The sequence below is a fragment of the Canis lupus genome, chromosome 7 (genome assembly GCF_003254725.2).
Source record: "Canis lupus dingo isolate Sandy chromosome 7, ASM325472v2, whole genome shotgun sequence".
In the NCBI taxonomy this organism is placed as follows: domain Eukaryota; kingdom Metazoa; phylum Chordata; class Mammalia; order Carnivora; family Canidae; genus Canis; species Canis lupus.
In genome coordinates, this window is record NC_064249.1 from 14,104,778 (window position 1) to 14,122,662 (window position 17,885).

The 17,885-nt window shown below is 52.0% G+C and overlaps 1 protein-coding gene across 1 annotated transcript in view; it reads left to right on the plus strand.

Moving 5' to 3' along the window:
- The window catches only part of KIAA1614 (KIAA1614 ortholog), a 40,741-nt gene extending 26,273 nt beyond the window's left edge, over positions 1-14,468 (plus strand). Inside the window, exons 8-11 of the mRNA XM_049111960.1 lie at positions 704-962; positions 9,039-9,166; positions 9,802-9,986; positions 10,339-14,468. Of these exons, the coding sequence (XP_048967917.1) occupies positions 704-962; positions 9,039-9,166; positions 9,802-9,986; positions 10,339-10,607 (841 nt within the window). The 3' untranslated portion in view covers positions 10,608-14,468. The remainder of the gene's footprint in view (positions 1-703; positions 963-9,038; positions 9,167-9,801; positions 9,987-10,338) is intronic.
- Positions 14,469-17,885: the final 3,417 nt, after the last annotated feature.

Below are 17,885 nucleotides of genomic sequence, written 5' to 3' on the forward strand. Positions count from 1 at the left end.
CATTTCTCTTGCTGAAAACCCCCAGGGTTTTTTTCTCTCACCTGGAATAGAATCTGAGCCCCTTACCTTGGCTTATGTGCTCTGTGTAATCCGGCCCGCCTGCCTGACCTCCTCTGGCACCTCTTCCCCCTCTTGCTCCCCTCCTCCCGGTGCTGGTGGCCTGGCCTCATCGTGCTCTGGAACCATGGGACCTCTTCTTGTCCTGGAGCTTCCTGTCTTCTATGCTGCCTCCCGCAGGGATTCTCACTTCTGGCCTCGGCAGGACGGCTCCTCCTTATCATTTAGCCCCCAGCCTAGACACCATCTTCTCAGAAAGACCTGCCACTGTGCTGTTGGTTTTTCTCCTTCGTTTACTAGCTGAGAGTAAGGACTTGGTCTGTCTTGTTTACCACATACCCCCTGTTGTTTCTAGAAGGCACAGAGGCTCTGAGGCAATACTGCATGAATGAATGGAACGAATGGGTGGGTGGGCCCATAGTTGAGTGTGATGCCCAGGGTCTTGCCTTTGCCCTCCTCCCTAGGAGCTGCCCGAGCAGAGCATCCTGCAGATGTCCTCTCAGCCTCTCGGCAGCCAGCTGTCATGTCCTCCACGAGCCATGGGTGCTGGCTCTCCTGGGGCCCCCAGGAGCCTGAGGGGCACTCTGTTCTGGCCTCTGTCCCCTAGCCGACCCCTGCCCGCTTCATGTCCACCCTTGCATTTCAGAGTATTACCAGGTGTCAGTGCCGGACCTGGCCCTCCCAGCGCTGCCCCTTCTGACAGGAGCAAGAAAAGCAGCAGCAGCCTGGCCTCCACCCTGGGGCTGAAGAAGCTCTTCTCTGCCCTGGGCCAGGGCACTAGGCCCAAGCTGGGCAAGGCCCGCAGCTACAGTGTGGAGCAGCTGCAGTCCCCTGCGCCTGGCCCGGCATCACACCCCTGCTCCCCCAGAGTGAAGAAAGCGCCGTCGTTACAGTCCCTCCGCCTGGTGAGTCAGAGGGCCAAGGGGTGAGGGCCCCAGTGGTGGTGTAGCCGCCACTGGGATGGAAGGTGACAGGAGATGTGAAGTGAGGAGGATGCTGCCCAAGGCGCCCAGGTGGAGAAAGGGAAGCTGCAGGGCTCCCTGCGGTTGATCCATGAGACCTGGCTCCCCCTGGGCACCAAGGCAGCACCCCACGGTCTGTCCTTCCAGCCGGCTGCCCCAGCATGAGCTCGCCCTAAGCTCCTCCTCCTCCCTCTCTCTCCCCCTCGACTCTGCCACCTTTGCCAAGGCCTACAGTCTACTGTCTGGTCATTCTGGAACCTTCTCCACGGTCACAGTGCCTCTCTTAGTCTAGCACAGATAACTTCACACGCAGACTAACACAGCGGCCCCCTGACTGGCATCCCTGCCATGTCTTTCTCCGCCTCCTTCCACAATGGTCCTGATGTGCAGATCTGGTTATGCTACCCCCTTACAGAACATCTGCCTTGGGCCCCTGATCGCCTGCAGGGTAAAGTTCAGACCACCTGACACGGCCAAAGGGCTTCTGGGATCTGCCTTCATCTCTCATCACTCTCCTTCTAACACCCTCTCCGCTGTCCTTGACCTTGCTGTTCTGTAATCAGGCCACATGCTGACTTTGAACCTTCACCTGAGATGTTTCTCCCACCTTCTCTCCCTGCTACCATCTGCTCATCCATCAGTGCTTCAGGGATTGCCTCCTCCAAGAAGCCAATTCCAGTCCTTTCTTGGGCTGAGCTAGTTGGCCCTCTGCTCTGTGTTCCCCATCTTATCCTGTGCTTCCCTCCTTTGGGGAACTTGCCACATAGTATTTTAATTGATTTTTGTCTGTCTCCCCTCACTGGAGTGTGAATTCTTTGCGGGAACACTGATCTTTATATTCCCAGTACAGGTTTCACCTGCTGTCCAAAATTAGAGTCCCTACAAAAACTTCTGTAAGCCACAATGGCATAAATCAACGAAGCAGTGACCATTAATTAATATGGAAAAATTCTGAACACTCCCACACCCAAAATATAATCTCTCTCAGGCTTTTCTGATACCCTAGGACACTTCTTGCTGACGGATGCACAAATAAATTGAGATAGAGCACAGTTGCTCACAGGTGCCATTTAAAGCTGGCGTGGCTGGGGCAGCCCCGGTGGCGCAGTGGTTTGGCGCCGCCTGCAGCCTGGGGTGTGATCCTGGAGACCCGGATCGAGTCCCACATCGGGCTTCCTACATGGAGCCTGCTTCTCCCTCTGTCTGTGTCTCTGCCCCTCTCTCTGTGTCTATGAATAAATAAATAAAATCTTAAAAAAAAAAAAGCTGGGGTGGCTTAGTGCTAAAATGCTGAGTGTCATCCTGGGGGTCTCGGGGGCTCGATGGGACCACCCTCACTGCTCTAGAATGCCAAAACAAACACTGAATACTATTTTTGCTTTTCACCTTTTTTCCCCCCCACAAAAATGAAAATCCTCCAAATTTCTTTCAGTTCGTGAAAACAGGCACTCATGTAGGTCTTTCATAAAAGCAAACTGTCAAAAAGTGAGGGATACCTGTACTGAGCACAGTGGCTACTATATAATACATATTTAAGACAGAGAGAGTGAACGAGTGAGCGAGGGAGGGAGTGCAGGGTAGCTAGCTCAAGTTCTCCCCGGGTGCCAGCTGATCAACCAACAGCAAGCCAGCTACGGTGTGCTTACTCTCAGCTAGGTTTCTGAAAAGCCTGCTCTGTTCCAGGTTTTTCCAGGTATTCTATTTGTTCTTCTGTTCCCCGCCCCCTGCTCTGCCCCTGGGCAGAACAAAGCAGGTGACTGTGGTTTGGGGCAATAGAGGCTTTCACTTTTCAGGCTGAAGTAGGGAAGGGAATGTGGGCCGAATGAAAATGCCATTGGTTGTCTTGTACCAGGAACAGTACCTAGTACGTGCTGGATGAGGGCAGCCCGGGTGGCTCAGCGGTTTAGCACCGCCTTCAACCCAGGGCCTGATCCTGGAGACCCAGGATCTAGTTCCATGTCAGGCTCCCTGCATGGAGCCTGCTTCTCCCTCTGCCTGTGTCTCTGCCTCTCTCTCTTTCTGTGTCTCTCATGAATAAATAAATAAAATCTTTAAAAAAAGAAAGAAAATATTTTTAAAAATATTTGCTGGATGAATGGACGGAAGGCAAAGAAACAGAAGCCAAGTGATCATAAGCTGGGGAGCAAAGCCTCAAGTGGCGCTGTGCTCCGAGAATCCACTTTTCCCAGGAAGTTAGGTTTGGCCCCTCTGCGTCTGAGCCCTGGCATGCGATGTATCACCTTCAGACCTTCCATCCCTGTAAACCCTTCAAGGGAGATGATGACGCCGTGAGTGTGGCAGAGAGGTCATCAGCAACGTAAGCCAAGCGGGCAAAGAGAGAAAGAAAGCTGGCCGACAAGGGGTGGGAGCACGTGCAGGGAGGACTGCGCAGCAGAAAGAATTGCTCAAGAAGTGAAAAAAGAAGATAAGACAAGAATCCGTCTCACCCAGAATGTGACACATCTGAGGGGTGTTTATCTCCTTTAGACCGTCTCCTATGCCTTAGACCCCCCGGCCGCCGAGTGTGGGCAGGTGCTGCCCTGGTTTCGTTTTCATTTTGCCCTCCTGTTCCCACAGCCGACCACACTGGTGGCTCCCCCGTGCCCTGGTGGCTGTGGCTTTTTGACATTTGACCCTGCATCTGGAATGCTGTCCTCTCTCTCCTCCGTGCAGAAGACCCTTTGGCCTTTCAGGTCTGAGTGAAGCATGACTTCTCCCAGAAAGCCTTCCTGAACTCTGACACAAGCTTAGGGCCGCTCTAAACCTCTTGATCATGTATCTTACTTCTTTTCTTTTTTAAAAAGATTTTATTTACTTATTTGACAGAGAGAGAGTGTGTGCACAAGTAGGGGGAGCGGCAAGTAGAGAGAGGGAGGGTGAAGCAGGCTCCCTGCTGAGCAGGAAGCCTGATCCTGGGTTCGATCCCAGGACCCTGGGACATGATCTGAGCTGAAGGCAGATGCTTAACTGACTGAGCCACCGAGGCGCCTGGTTTTTTAGTTTCTGTTTAGTCATTTATTTCTGCTCTAATATTTATTATTTCCTTCCTTCTACTGGTTTTGGGTTTTGTTTGTTATTCTCTTTTCTAGCTCCTTTAGATGCAAGGTTAGCTTGAGATTTCTCTTGCTTCTTGAGGTAGGCTTGTATTGCTATAAACTTCCCTCTTTGAACAGCTTTTGTTGTAATCCCAAAGATTTTGGACCACTATGTTTTCATTTTCATTTGTCTCCATGTATTTTTTGTTTCCTTCTTTCTTTCTTTATTTTTTTTAAAGATTTATTTGAGAGAGAGAGAGAGTGGTAGGGAGGGGTAGAGGGAGAGGGAGAGAGAGAATCTCAAGCAGAGCCCATGCTGAGTAGAGAGCCCGACATGGGACTCAATCCTAGGACCATGAGATCATGACCTGAGCCAAAATCAAGAGTCAGCCATTTAACTAACTGAGCCACCCAGGCACCCCTCCTCTTTGATTTAACCTCCATGTATTTGTGTCCTTTCCAGATTTTTTCTTGTAATTGATTTCTAGTTTCACAGCATTGTAGTCAGAAAAGATACATGGTATGACTTCAGTCTTTTTGAATTGTTGGGACTTGTTTTGTGGTCTAGTACGTGATCTCTTCTGGATAATGTTTCATGTGCACTCGAAAAGGATTATATTCTGCTGTTATAGGATGGAATGTTCTGAATGCATCTGTTAGATCCGTCTGGTCCAAAGTGTCATTCAAAACCACCGTGTCTTGGTTGATTTTCTGTTTGGATGACCTGTTCACTGATGTAAATGGGGTGTTAAAATCCCCTACTGTTATTACTGTTGATTATTTCTGTTGATTTCTTCCTTTATGTTTGTTATCAACTGCTTTGAGAATTTGGGTGCTTCCATGTTGGGTACATAGATATTTATGATTGTTATATCTTCTTATTGGATTGTCCCTTTAATGATTATGTATTGTCCTTATTTGTCTCTTGGTACCATCTTTGTTTTAAAGTATATTTTGTTCAATATAAGTATTGCTACCTTGGCTTTCTTTTCACATTTTTTTGCACATTTTTTCACATTATTTTTTGATAAAATAAATATTTCTCCATCCTCTCACTTTCAATCTGCATGTGTCTCTAGGTCTGAATTGAGTCTCCCTGTAGGCAGCAGCTCTAGGTTTTCAATCCATTCCATCAGCCTGTGTCTTTTGATTGAAGCATTTACTCCATTTACATTCAAAGTAATTATTGCTACACATGTACTTATTGCTATTTTATTTTATGGTTGTTTTTGTAGTTCTTTTCTATTCCTTTCTTCTCTCGCTCTTTTCTCTCAAGGTTTGCTGGTTTCTTTTAGTGATATACTTGGATTTCTTTCTCTTTATTTTTTGCATATCAATTACTGGTTCTGGATTTGTGGTTACTGTTAGGTTTGTGTATAACATCTTCTATATATAGCGGTCTTTATTAAGTTGATGATTGCTTCACTTTGAACCCACTCTTTACTCCTCTCCCACCATTCCACATTTTAAAAATTTATTTATGATAGTCACACAGAGAGAGAGAGAGAGAGAGGCAGAGACATAGGCAGAGGGAGAAGCAGGCTCCATGCACCGGGAGCCCGATGTGGGACTTGATCCCGGGTCTCCAGGATCGCACCCTGGGCCAAAGGCAGGCGCCAAACTGCTGCACCACCCAGGGATCCCCCATTCCATATTTTAAGTATATGATGACACACTTTACATCTTTTTATTTTATGAATCCCTTGACTGATTTCTTTATAGATATACTTAATTTTACTGCTTTTGTGCTTCCTGTTTTTCTTACTCCTACTTATGGTCTTTCCTTTCCACTCAAAAAGTTCCTTCAACATTTCTTGTAGGGCAGGCTTAGTGGTTATGAAGTTCTTTAACTTGTCTGGGAAACTCTTTATCTCTCCTTCTATTCTGAATGACAGCTTTGCTGGATAGAGGTTTTTTTTCTCTTTCACTGCTTTAAATATATCATGCCCCTTCTTTCTGGCCTGTAAAGTTTCTGCTGAAAAATCACCTGATAGCCTTATGGGGTTTCCCTTATATGTAACTGTTTTCTTTTGCTGCTTTAAAATCTCTTTATCACTACTTTTTACTTTTTAAGTTACTGTGTGTCCTGGTGTGGACTTCCTTAGGCTGATTTTGTTGGGGACTCTCTGCCTCCTGGCTCTGGATTTCTGTTTTCTTCCCCAGATTCAGAAAGTTTTCCACTTCCTTTTCTCTCTCTTTCCTTCTGGGATCCCTACAATGAGAATGTTATTTTGCTTGATGGTGTCATTGAGTTCCCTAAGTCTATTTTCACTTCTTCTATTATTTTTCTCTCTGCTGTTTATCTTGATTGCTTTCTATCCTCCAAGTCACTGATCCGTTCTGCTTTCTTTAGTGTACTATTTATTTCACCTAGTATATTTTTATTTTTATTATTTTTTAAAAAGATTTTATTTATTTATTCATGAGAGGCACACACACACAAAGAGGGGAGAGAGAGAGAGAGAGAGAGAGAGAGAGAGGCAGAGACACAGGCAGAGGGAGAAGCAGGGAGCCCGACACAGGGAGCCCGACGTGGGACTAGATCCCGGGTCTCCAGGATCAGGTCCTGGACTGAAGGCGGCGCTAAACTGCTGAGCCATCCAGGCTGCCCCTAGTATATTTTTAATTTCAGTTATTGAGTTCTTTATCTCTGATTATTTCTTTTTTATGTTTCCTATCTCTTTGGTAAGAGTCTCATTGAGGTCCTTTACTCTTTTCTCAAGTTCAATGAATATCTTTATGACCATTACTTTTTTCAATTTAATATTATTATTATTATTATTATTATTATTATTATTATTAGAGAAGGAGAGAGAGGAAGGAGCTGGAGGGGCAGAGGGAGAAGGAGAGGGAGAGAGAGAATCTCAAGCAGTTTCTACACCCAGTGATACAGGACTGATACAGGACTCCATCTCACAACCCAGAGATCAAGACTTGAGCCAAAATCAAGAGTCAGACAGTTAACCGACCAAGCCACCCAAGTGCCCCTTACCATTACTTTAAATTCTTTAGCAGGCATATTACTTATCTCTTTCATTTAGCTCTCTTGCTGTGATTTTGTCCTACTGTTTCATTTGGGATGTATTTGTCTTCTCATTTTGTCTAGCTCTTTGTGTCTGTTTCTATGTGTTAGGAAAGTCAGCTATTTCTTCTGCTCTTGAAAGTAGTGGCCTTACGAAGAAGAGGTCCTGTAGTGCCCTGCAGTGCAGTGTCCCTGTTCACCAGAACCTGGCACATCAGAGCTGTCTCTTATATGTGTGGCATGCACCCTACTGTTGTGGCTGAACTTCTTTTGCCTTCAGTCCAGTCATCTGCAATGGTTCTCTTTACTTGTTGTGGGCAGTGTTTGGTTCCTGTGGTGTAAGTGGGCTGCTCTTGGACTGCCTTAGGCTTGAGTTGAGTCAGAATGGCATTTGCCAAAAATACAGTAGTACTGAACTACAGGATGCTTGCTCTGTGTTGTCCTCTGAGAAGCTTTTTATTGGTGGGGCTTACAGTCAAACTAGATGTCTGCTCCTGGCCCACTGCTGGGGCCACAGTCTCAGACTGGTGTCTGAGTTAGTTATTTCCCCCTCTCCCCAGGGCAGGAGTCACTGCTGGGGCTGCTTTGAACCCTGCTGGACTTGTGGCACCACTCTGGAAGGACTCTGGCCAAAGGTGTATTGGAGAGGGCATGTTCACAGGAGAACAAGGGGGTGGGCCGTGCTGTTAGCAAGTTAGGTGGAGAGTGTTGGTGCTGTGCTGGTTCCCCCAGCTGTTCCTGTGTCTAGGCTGCAGGGCAGGGAAGGGAAATGGTACCTGCCAGCTCTTTTGTTCCTAGAAGTCTCCCAAAGATCCCTGCCCTTCCAGCACAGGCTCTGAGATTAGTAAACATTTTGAAACTGCTGCTTCTCTACACTGTATCTCAGTGGGGCTGTTTGTTGTGCTGTCTCTTTAAGGGTAGGAGTCAGTTTCCTAACATCTACCCAGGTCTCCCAGAGCCAAGCCCAGTGATTTTTAAAGCTCCACTGTTAAGCTCCACTGATTTTAAGAACTCCTGAAATTAGGCCTCTCTGGTTTTCAAAGCCAAATGTTATGAGCATTCATCTTCCCTGTGCAGGTTCCTCATGCCTGGTATGCCTGGTGTAAGGGGTCTGGTCCTCCCCTCTCTCTACACCAAGCGTCCCTTCCTTCCTCCCTTGGATGGTCCCAAAGGTTCATTTAGCTCCTGAGTGAATCTCCATCCTGTCCTACCATCTTCAATGTGGACTCTTCCACATTTAGCTGTGGAGAGTCTGTTCTGCCAGTCTTTGGGTTGTTTATGGGGTTTTTCATGATGTGTGTGTTATCTAATTGTATCCATGGGACAAAGTGAGCTTAGGGTCTTTGTACTCCACCATTTTTCCTGCAAGTCCTTAGATAAAAATTTTTTTAATGTCAACAATCATAAAAGGGATACTAAGAATCACAAAATATTTAGTATTTTAGCTCTGGAGTCGTATCTATTACTTTGTAATTAATTTGCTTTCACTTTTTTCTTAATGAGAAAATGAGATTTTCTTTTCTTTTTTTTAAGATTTTATTTATTTACTCATGAGAGACACAGAGAGAGGCAGAGAGAGAGAGAAGCAGGTTCCATGCAGGGAGCCCAACATGGGACTCGATCCTAGGTCTCCAGGATCACACCCTGGGCCAAAGGTGGCGCTAAACCTGCTGAGCCACCCAGGTGTCCCGTGATTTTCTTCATCAGTGAAAGTATTCCAGTACTACTCTTCTAGCACTAAGTTATCTCAGCCAAAAAAAAAAATTGAACCTTCAGATCCCCTGTATAGACCCATCTACTTGAGTAAATTATGGTGATTCCTGATGGGGACTTTAAAGTAGTGAAAAAAGCTTGTATCCTTACTTTCTTAAAAAGCCCTCAGGCTCATGGTTAGGGTCAGGCCCCTGCCAAGCCCTGGACCTGTGACTTTTCTCACCTGCAATATTGGACCTTTACCACCAGGTGTCACCCTCTCATCAACATCGGAAAGCTGCCTCCTTTCAGAACCTCCATTCTCTGCTGAGTGGAAAGGGGGACCGGTCCAGCCTCTACATGGTGGGGGAGCCGGGGGAGCACAGTGCAGCTGGCAGGTGAGAGTGGGCAAGTGGTATGCGGGGGTAAACTCAGAGTGTGGATGGTGGGGCTGTAAGCTTCACTCCATCCTGCCTCAGCTGCCACTGGAATCTGGTGGCCCACACTTCAGTGTCTTGTCCTGGGCACCTGAGCTCTGAGAAGATTGGTGGAATGGGCAGAGTTGGAAGGTTTGATGCCTCCATCCCTCTACTGTCTAATGACATCCTAAAATCACAATGTTCAGAGAGCTTCCTTAGCCAGCCAAAGCCAAAGGTCTGATTAGAGATCCAGAGACAGGGCCCCCAAAGAGACACTTGGCCTGTGACCCTGCCTAGAGAACTCCCACCCTCTGATGAGACCCTCCTGGAAATTTTATATAACATTATATCTTTTGTTAGATTTTTCAGAGAGGTCTCTGCACCCACAAAGATTTAGAATTGTGTTTACAGGCAGGGGGGTAGTGGGGGCTTCTGGTTCTGCAGCAGGCTTTGCGGAGCCTCAGACAGCTGTGACATCCCTCCAGTCTTCCTCTTAGCACATTGTTTTTGCTGGTTGAGGCCAGGCAAGAGGCATCCGTCATCCTTAAGGCAGGGAGTAGTCGGGCCCGCGTGCCCAGCCCTCTGCACTCATTCCGTCTCCTGTCCCCTGGCAGACCAGCCAAGGCCTCATCCGGGCGTGCCCTCAGTGTGGAGGACGTGAGCGCCCCCAGCCAGGTGCGCACGGTGGGCCGCGTGGTGGAGGTGTTCCCAGATGGCACAACCCAGCTGCAGCTACAGCGCTCCCCGGAGGGCACTTTTGGCTTCTGTGTGGCCTCCGGGAACGGGCGCCGCGACTCAGGTATGCCGCCTCCCCTTTCCGGGCTGCATATCCCTGGGACCTTAGCAAACCGCTTTTGGCTCTGGTCATTTCCAGTCTGTGGCTGAGAAGTGGAGCTCCAGACTCAGACGGCCTCTTAGCGAAAGGACTAGAATTCTCCCTTCGGGGGCTCTTTTGGAAGAGGCAGGTGTGGGGCTGCTGGGGTGGGTAGGATGGCAAGCCTCGCTCTAGGGCCCCTCTGCCACTGGGGACATCCTAGAATTGGAATCTCGAAGGCCACCTTCTTTGTGGCGCGCCCAGGGGAGATCGTGCTTGGTGGTTCTCGAGGATCCCTTTGATGTGGCTGGTGTGTTTCACGGCTCCCTTCCTCCAGCTGCTGAGTGTATCTGGGCATGTGGAATGTGCCTGCCTGTCGGTGCGTCCAGGTCCCTCCCTCAGCGCTGGCTCCAGACGGTGACGTTCCCAGGGATCCCGCGCTGGCTGCGCCCTGCCGAGGAGGGTTTAGTCCTGTGCTCTCATCTCCCAGGTCAAAGTCATCTAACCTGGAAAAAAATCTGCCTGCTGCCGGACTGGCAGGCCGCAGCGAGTCCTTACATCTGTTCCACCACTCGTTTCCACAAGTGTGTGTTGAGCACCTACTAGGTGTTTTATTTTTACTTATTTTTTAAAAAGGTTTTATTTGTTTATTCATGAGAGACACACGGAGAGAGAAGCAGGCTCCATGCAGGGGGCCCGACGTGGGACTCGATCCCGGGTGTCCAGGATCACGCCCTGGGCTGAAGGCGGCGCTAAACCGCTGCGCCACCAGGGCTGCCCCCTACTAGGCGTTTTAGATCCTGGGTATATTGGGTTCCCTGTAAACGGAACAGAAAAAAAATCCTGTCCTCAGGAGTCCCCATTTCAGTGAGGGAGATAGACTGTGTCTACGAAAAGGTATGCATTTGTCTATGTTGTCCGTTATCTGGGCCAGACAGCAGAATGGACCAAGGCACAAATCCAGACAGCGGGGCGGGCCGGGGCGGCTTTTCGGAGCAGAGCGGCCGGTTGGTGTCTGGAGAAAGAGCAGTCCCGGCCGAGGGAAGGGCCCGCGCGAGGCCGGAGGGTGGCAACGAGCGTGGCTGTCGGGGTGGCAGTGCGGATCTGCACGGAGCAGCGAGGGGGGACAGGCGCCGAGCTCGGAGGCTTTGGCTCTCCCCCGGGGAGCCGGGAGCCCCAGGGCTGCGAAGCAGGGACTGGCGTGCTCCGGTTTGCCCTCGTAACCGTGTCGCTGACCGACTACCGGGCTGCGGACAGGTGCTGGTGGGCTGAGGGTGGACCGGGAGACCCATTTTAAAGCTATTTCAGTGGAATGACTTGGCGGTGGCGGCTCGGGCCGGGGAGGCAGCGGAGATGTGAGAAGTGGTTGCCTTCAGCTTGACTCGAGGGCGGTTTGACTCAGTTTGCTGATGGATTTGACGTGAGCGTGAGGGGAAGAGGACGAGGGTCTCCCCGCTGTGGACCTCAGGAGGTACCTGTCTGTCTCACGGGAGACGGCATGTGTGGATCTAGCCTGACGGTCAGAAAGCACTGGCGGGCTGTCAGCTCCTGCACCTTTACCTTTAGCTTCCCCTTCCCTCAGGTGGGGGCGGCAGAGACTTAGATGCCGCGGCCCTTGGACTCCAGAGCCTCTGCTGGTGTGACCCGAGCAGGTCACTTACCCTCTCTGAGCCTCAGTTCCCTCATCTGTGAGCTATACATAGCCACCTGCCTGCACGAGTCATAAGAGCATTCGGTGAGGTGCAAAGAGAATTTGTATCTGGGGAGCAGGACCCGGCAGGGACCGCACCGCGATCTGCACCGTCTGTCCACGTGAGGTCACACACCCCGGGCCTTGTGCTGCGCCCTTCATCCTCCCCGCAGTCCCGCCAGGCCCCCTGGCAGACGGTCCCGGAGCTGACGTCTCTAATGACCAAGGGCTCCTTGGGCTCTGGCCCGGCCCGCAGCCCAGGGCACCCCTCACCTGAGGTACGAGCTCTTCCCTGTCCTGCCCAGGTGGCGCCCTGCTCCTGCTGCTGCACTTGGCCGTTGGGTATCACGCGGCCACCCCCAGGTACGCGGAGCATGACTGGCGCTGGTGCCTCCTGGCCGCAGACCGTCCTCCGACAGCCAAGGGCCGCCTCTGCTGGGCCTCAGAGGGGCCGTGAGCTGGGGCTGGGCCGCACTCCTCGCTAAAGCGTCAGGACGCTGGTGTTCCCTGGCTGGCGGTCACATCTGATTCTAGACAAGCATGAGAACAGGCTTCGCCTTCTGCTTGTGACTACCACACAGAGCATACGTGCTTAACAGAGGCCATTTCCAGCAGAATAAATACCTACAACAGCCGTCTCTCCGTCATACTTTTGTCATGACTCTCCCTTGTGCAGCCTACCCCGGGTCTCCCCAGAACGGCTGGCACGACGTCACTGTCTGGTCCAGCTCTGGCTACATGCGTTTGGGGTTTCCCGTCGCTCCCCACATGCACGTCCTGCTGTACAGCAGCCCTTTCTGTAGGCACGTCCCCTGCCCTCCTTACCTGCCCTCTCTCCACGCGTCTGACACGTGGATGGGCCGGCAACTGGGAGGGCACCTGGACTGGGGGGGCCGACACCGGGCAGGGGCTGGGCCCAAGGCCCACTGGGCCAGGAGGGAGCAGCCTGGCGGCAAACACTCGGCTTGGCCAACAGGCAGGCCCTGAGAGAGAGAGAGAGAGAGAGAGAGAGAGAGAGAGAGTTCTACAAGTCACACCCAGGAGGGGGAATGTGTCAGGGGGTTGGTTTTGCTGGACTCAGAGCTACCAACCTTCAGGTGCCTGGAAGGAGATTTTAGTGCTTTCAAACCCACATTTCAGAGGTTTGCTCTGGAAGGTTTGCCGGGAGCTGGGCTGAACGAAGGTCCTGCGGGGCTGGGGGAGCAGAGGGAGGACTTCCCACTAGTCCAAGTGTGTTAAATACCTTCAGGCCAGTGACTGAGGCACCAGAGGAGAGGCCCTCTCAGGCCTGCTCTTTTCTTTTCTTTTTCTCTTCTCTTCTCTTCTTCTCTTCTCTTTCTTTCTTTCTCTTCTTTCCTTCTTTCTTTCTTTTCTTTCTTTCCTTTCTTCTGTCTTTCTTTTTCTTTCTTCTCCTTCCTTCCTTCTTCCTTTTACGTTCTAGAAATATTTTTACCATTAATCATACACTAGTCAACATTTGTTGAACATTTCATATGTACTGCCTCATGCTAGTCACAGGAAATGATCTTTTCAGCTCAAAGACCAGACTAAGTGGTCTGCATTTTTCCTGCCCCAATTTTCACCCCTTGTGTTCTATGGACATCTCAGGCCCTTTCTGAGGAAGCTGATTCTAGGAAGCAGAAGGAGAGAGCAGTGTGCGGCCAGCCCGGCCAGGGCTGGGGAGCCTGGGGAGCCATGAGAGCATTGAAGGTGGCACTGAGCGGGCCCATGCAATTCTTGGTGTCACTGCACACAGTCCACACCCTGGGCTTGAGCTTTCAGATCACCTGTGTTGGCTCAGCCTGGGGGGCAGCGTGGAGCCCAGCTTTCCCTGAAAGAGCCTTCACTCTCTTAGCTGAAGGGGGGTCTGGTTCTCAGAGAAAGTTGAGGTGAGAGGGGCACCTCCATAAGAGTCTTCTGTACTTTGAAGCCAGGAGAGTCCCGAGGAACGCAGGCTAGCCAGCCCCAAGGCCCCACAGAGCCTGCTGCACTGATGTGGGTTCCCCAAATCAGGCGCAGGGAGAGGGGGAGAAGTAGGCTCTCCCCAGGTCACTCTGCACCCGAGAGACCCAAGGGGATGGTCATGCTGGCCAGACAGTGCGGGGGAGATGTGTGGGAATAAGGGACAAGTGAGCCGCCATGGCCTTTAAATAGGGTGTAGAATTTATGCATCATGGGCTTTTGCCCAGATGCCTCCAAATCCCAGTGAGGAACCACATCTGAGGAAGATGGAGGCCAGGGCAAACCAAGTTTCGATTTGACCTCAGCCACGTTCATTACTTGAACTTACTTCCCACCACTCGAGCTACTTGAAGGCAGCAGCTGGACCACATCTGTGAATCCCACCTAGCACCGTGGCAGGCGTGTAGTAGGTCTTTTTCTTCATTTCAAACATCTGTTTCCTTCCTATTCCACAGCCAAAGCTCATCTCAGAAAAAGATGGCCTCATTCACACTGGGGTGTACACGAATGATAACAGCTTAAAGCATTATTTGCATAAAGCATTATTTTAGTAAAGCACCATTTGTGCCTCTTTTTAAAAGAGGAGACAGAGAAATGAAATTATCCCATGAGGGCAGGGCACGCTGTATCTGTGTCGAAAGCCGGTTGTGGTTGTGAGGTAGAATAATGAGGGTGTGTGTGTGTGTGTGCACCTGTGCACATGGGAGCAGTGCCCGTATGAGCACCTGCTCCCGACCCCCTGCACCGCGCCCACCCGGTCAGCATTCCACAGGGCCGCACTCTGGATTTCATGTGTTCACTCGTTCCGTTTTCCTTTGCAGGGTTCTACGTGCAGGAGATGGCTGATGCGAGCGCGGCCAAGCTGTACTCGGGGCTGCTGGGGGTCGGGGACGAGATCCTCGAGGTCAATGGGGCCAAGGTCGCAGGACTGGGCTTGGCTCACGTTAGGGAGCTCCTGGCCCACGCAGAGAGTTTGTCAATCCGTGTGCTGAGGCAGAGGCCTGTCCCTCGGTGACACACAGGTGCTTGTGCCCTCACTGCCACCCTCTCAGAAGCCCTGAACTGCCCCAGGAGGGCCGGCTGGAAACGCACTGCACAAAGCTGCATCTTGGACCCAGAGAGGTCACAGTGGCGCGTAACCCCTTAGGCTGCGGCAGGGCCTCGGTGAGGGCAGGAGCCTGTCGCTGTGTTTTGTTCAAGGATGTTAATTTATGCCGAACTGAGGAAAGAAAACAGGGATCTCCTTCTGTGCCAGAAGCGGTGTCAACATCTTTTTGTACCTTTGTGGGCAGGGGGAGGAGAGAGTTTCAGGGGTACCTGGGTTAGCCCCTGCTTGACTCCTCACCCCACTCTCTATCAGAGCCTCCACACTCCAGAACCAAAGAAGGTGCTTGGCCATATTGGCCTTGAGCCTGCCTTTAAATCTAATTTCTTCCATGTCCCATTCGACACCTTTGCTCTCCTTCTGGAAACTGGCATATGTGCCCTGGTGGGAGATCATCTGGGAGACGTTATCTGGTAGCCAGGATATTAAGACTCCGGGAAATTTTTGTGATATATAAGGTTGAAGGGAGAAAACACTGAAACCAAGACCAATTTCAGGGAAGTGCAGCTGGGACCAGTGGGACTGCCCAGGGGAGGCTGGCGCTGGCGGTGAGGGCCCGTCTTCCTTCTCCTGTGCAGTGTGCGCACAGGCTGCAGCGGGTGCCAGGCTGTCCCCAGCCACAAGCTCTCCGCCCAGAGTCCCTGGTGGCAGCTGCGGAGGGTGGCCAACAGGGAGAGCAATGACAGGGTACAGGCAGGGGGATGGGCTGTCCCACCTGGGTGGTTCCCTGCGCTAGGGGTTGGGACTCTCTGGGAATGAATGGCTGTATGTCAGTCTTAAATTATTAAAAAGCAAAGATGAAGCTTTTCTTGCTCGTTGAATTCTGGGCTGGATGCTCACTTGATCTTGAATGGCCAAGAGCAGGGGGCTGGGGTGAGGGAACAGGGAGGGAGGACACAAGGACAGCAGTTAGCTGTCTTGGGCTGGCAGAAAAAAGGCTGGGGCGGTCACCCTGGGGTTGGGGTGACAGCCAGGGTAGATGCAGAAGCCTCCAGAGTCCTTTGGCTGGGAGAGGAGCCTTGGGCAAGATGCATTTCTGAACAGAAGACAGGTTGGAGCTAGGGGCTATGCATAGGTGATGGGGTTGGGGGTGCAGAGGGCAGCTTCAGGGCTGTTCTAGAACTTGGTAAACATACAGCCTTCGCTAAAATGATTGGCCTGTGTGGCCTGAGGGGAAGGTGGTGCGGGGCGCGGAGGGGGTAGGGGTTGCGGAAGAGGAGGAACAAGTGTTTGGGCCTGCAGGGGGAAAGAGGGTGCTGGGACATCTCAGAGAGCAACCTGGGCCTCCCAAACTTGGGAATGGCCCCATGTCAAAAACGACACTCATGGGGAAACACTGGCGGCTCCTGTACCCCAGGTCCTGGCCTTGAGGTCATGAAACTTTGGCAAAGCTTCCTGTAGAACTAACGCTTCTAGGGGTAAGGGCGCCTCTGTTTTCTCTGCGTGGTGATCATGGACAACATGCTTTTCCAGCTCCAGCTGGGAAGAAAGGGAAGAAGGGCTCCAGCCGGGGCCTGGGAAAGGTCTCTAAGGAATACTGAGCATCTGCTTCTATTACCTCCCCAGGGGCAGGGTCGGGCTCCCACACATCTTGTTCAGTTCTTAAAAATAGACCCACCAGGTATGCTCTGTGTCTCATCTTCACACAGATGGAGAACCAAGTGGGGCGACAATGACAGGGCATTCAGACCTGGTCTCTCTGACTCAGGGCCCGCTCCTCCTACTGCTGCCACCCCTTCCACACCCCCGAGAAAAGCTTGACAGAGGGGAGTAGACACTCTGGCCTGTGTGCGAAGTAGCCCTGGGCTTGTTGAGTGAAGTGGTGCCGGGGGTCATGACTTGTGTGGGTCGGGGGACGTTCATTCCTCCGGACACCTGTCTGACCATCCCAATCTGCTCTGCCTGGGGAGCTGCTAATCAGGTTAGCACTGTGTCACCCACAAAACCATCAGAACGTTCCCACTTAGAACCTAGTGTGTTAACCTGGAGCCAGGCCCTGCGACAGGAGCTCAGGGAGGTGATAAGGCCCGGCTCCAGCGGCCACAGGGTAGGGAAGACACAGACGTTACTGCAGGTGTGGGCAGCAGGAGAGGCTGGTGCCTGGTGCAGCCTGGGGTGGATCACCCGAGGGCTGGGGGAGGGAGGCTTACCCACCGGGGCACCCACACAGGGTTTGTGACACCAGCAGGAACCTACAGGAAGGATGCGGGAAAGGACGTTGGTGCATAGAAGATAAGCAGCACGTCAAAGGTGTGGCTTTTTCCTGTGTCTGACCCATGACCTGCACCCCCGCCCACGCAGAGGATGGGTATTGTGGGCCGGAGCTCTCCGCAGAGGGGCCAGACTTTGGGCCTCGGCAGAACAGAAAGTGGCTGGAGCCCGGGCCTCAGACAGGGTGACGGGGGTGGGGAGGTGGGGGGCGACCAGGAGGCGACTGCGCAGCTCCAGGGGGGAACTTGCTCGTCCTGGCAGCACAGGCATCTCTGTCGCCCTCGGCTGTCTCCCTCCACGCCCGCTGCCTGGCCTTTGTCGCGCACCCCCACCCTCGTCCCGTCCCCCGTGTCCTTCCAGGCCAGTTAGAGTCCCGGGATGGCTGGAGCTGGAATCCGCCAGAGGCTGGGGGTGTGTGTAACCCCCCCACACCCCAGCCTCTGGTAGATTCCCCAACACACTCGGGACACCTACTGGGCGCCGACTGGCCCCCACTTTGCCCTCCAGGGGCGCTCGGCTGGGGGGACAGGGAGAGGACAGCCCGGAGGTCTGCCTGGTGACGGTGGATGGGACAGAAGCCAGGTGACTGGGGACAGCACGTGTTGGGGGACGGAGGTAGTGCGGGAATAGGGACCCCGTGTGCGCTGTGTCCCGAGTGTCAGGCAAGGAAACCGCAGTCACCACTCGGAGCTTGGGAATCCAGGTTGACTCAGGGCGAACGGTGGCTGTGCCCTCCCCCAGCCTGCGCTGTCTGCACCTCGGATGCTCCGCAGCTCGGATGGGGACATCAAAGATTCAATTCTGAATCCTTCCAGCAACTCTGCGAGGGAGGCAATACTCTCTCCAGGTTACAAACTAGGGCCCGAGATTCAGGCTAAAAATTACTTAACCAAGGGCACAGCACAAGTGGCTAGCG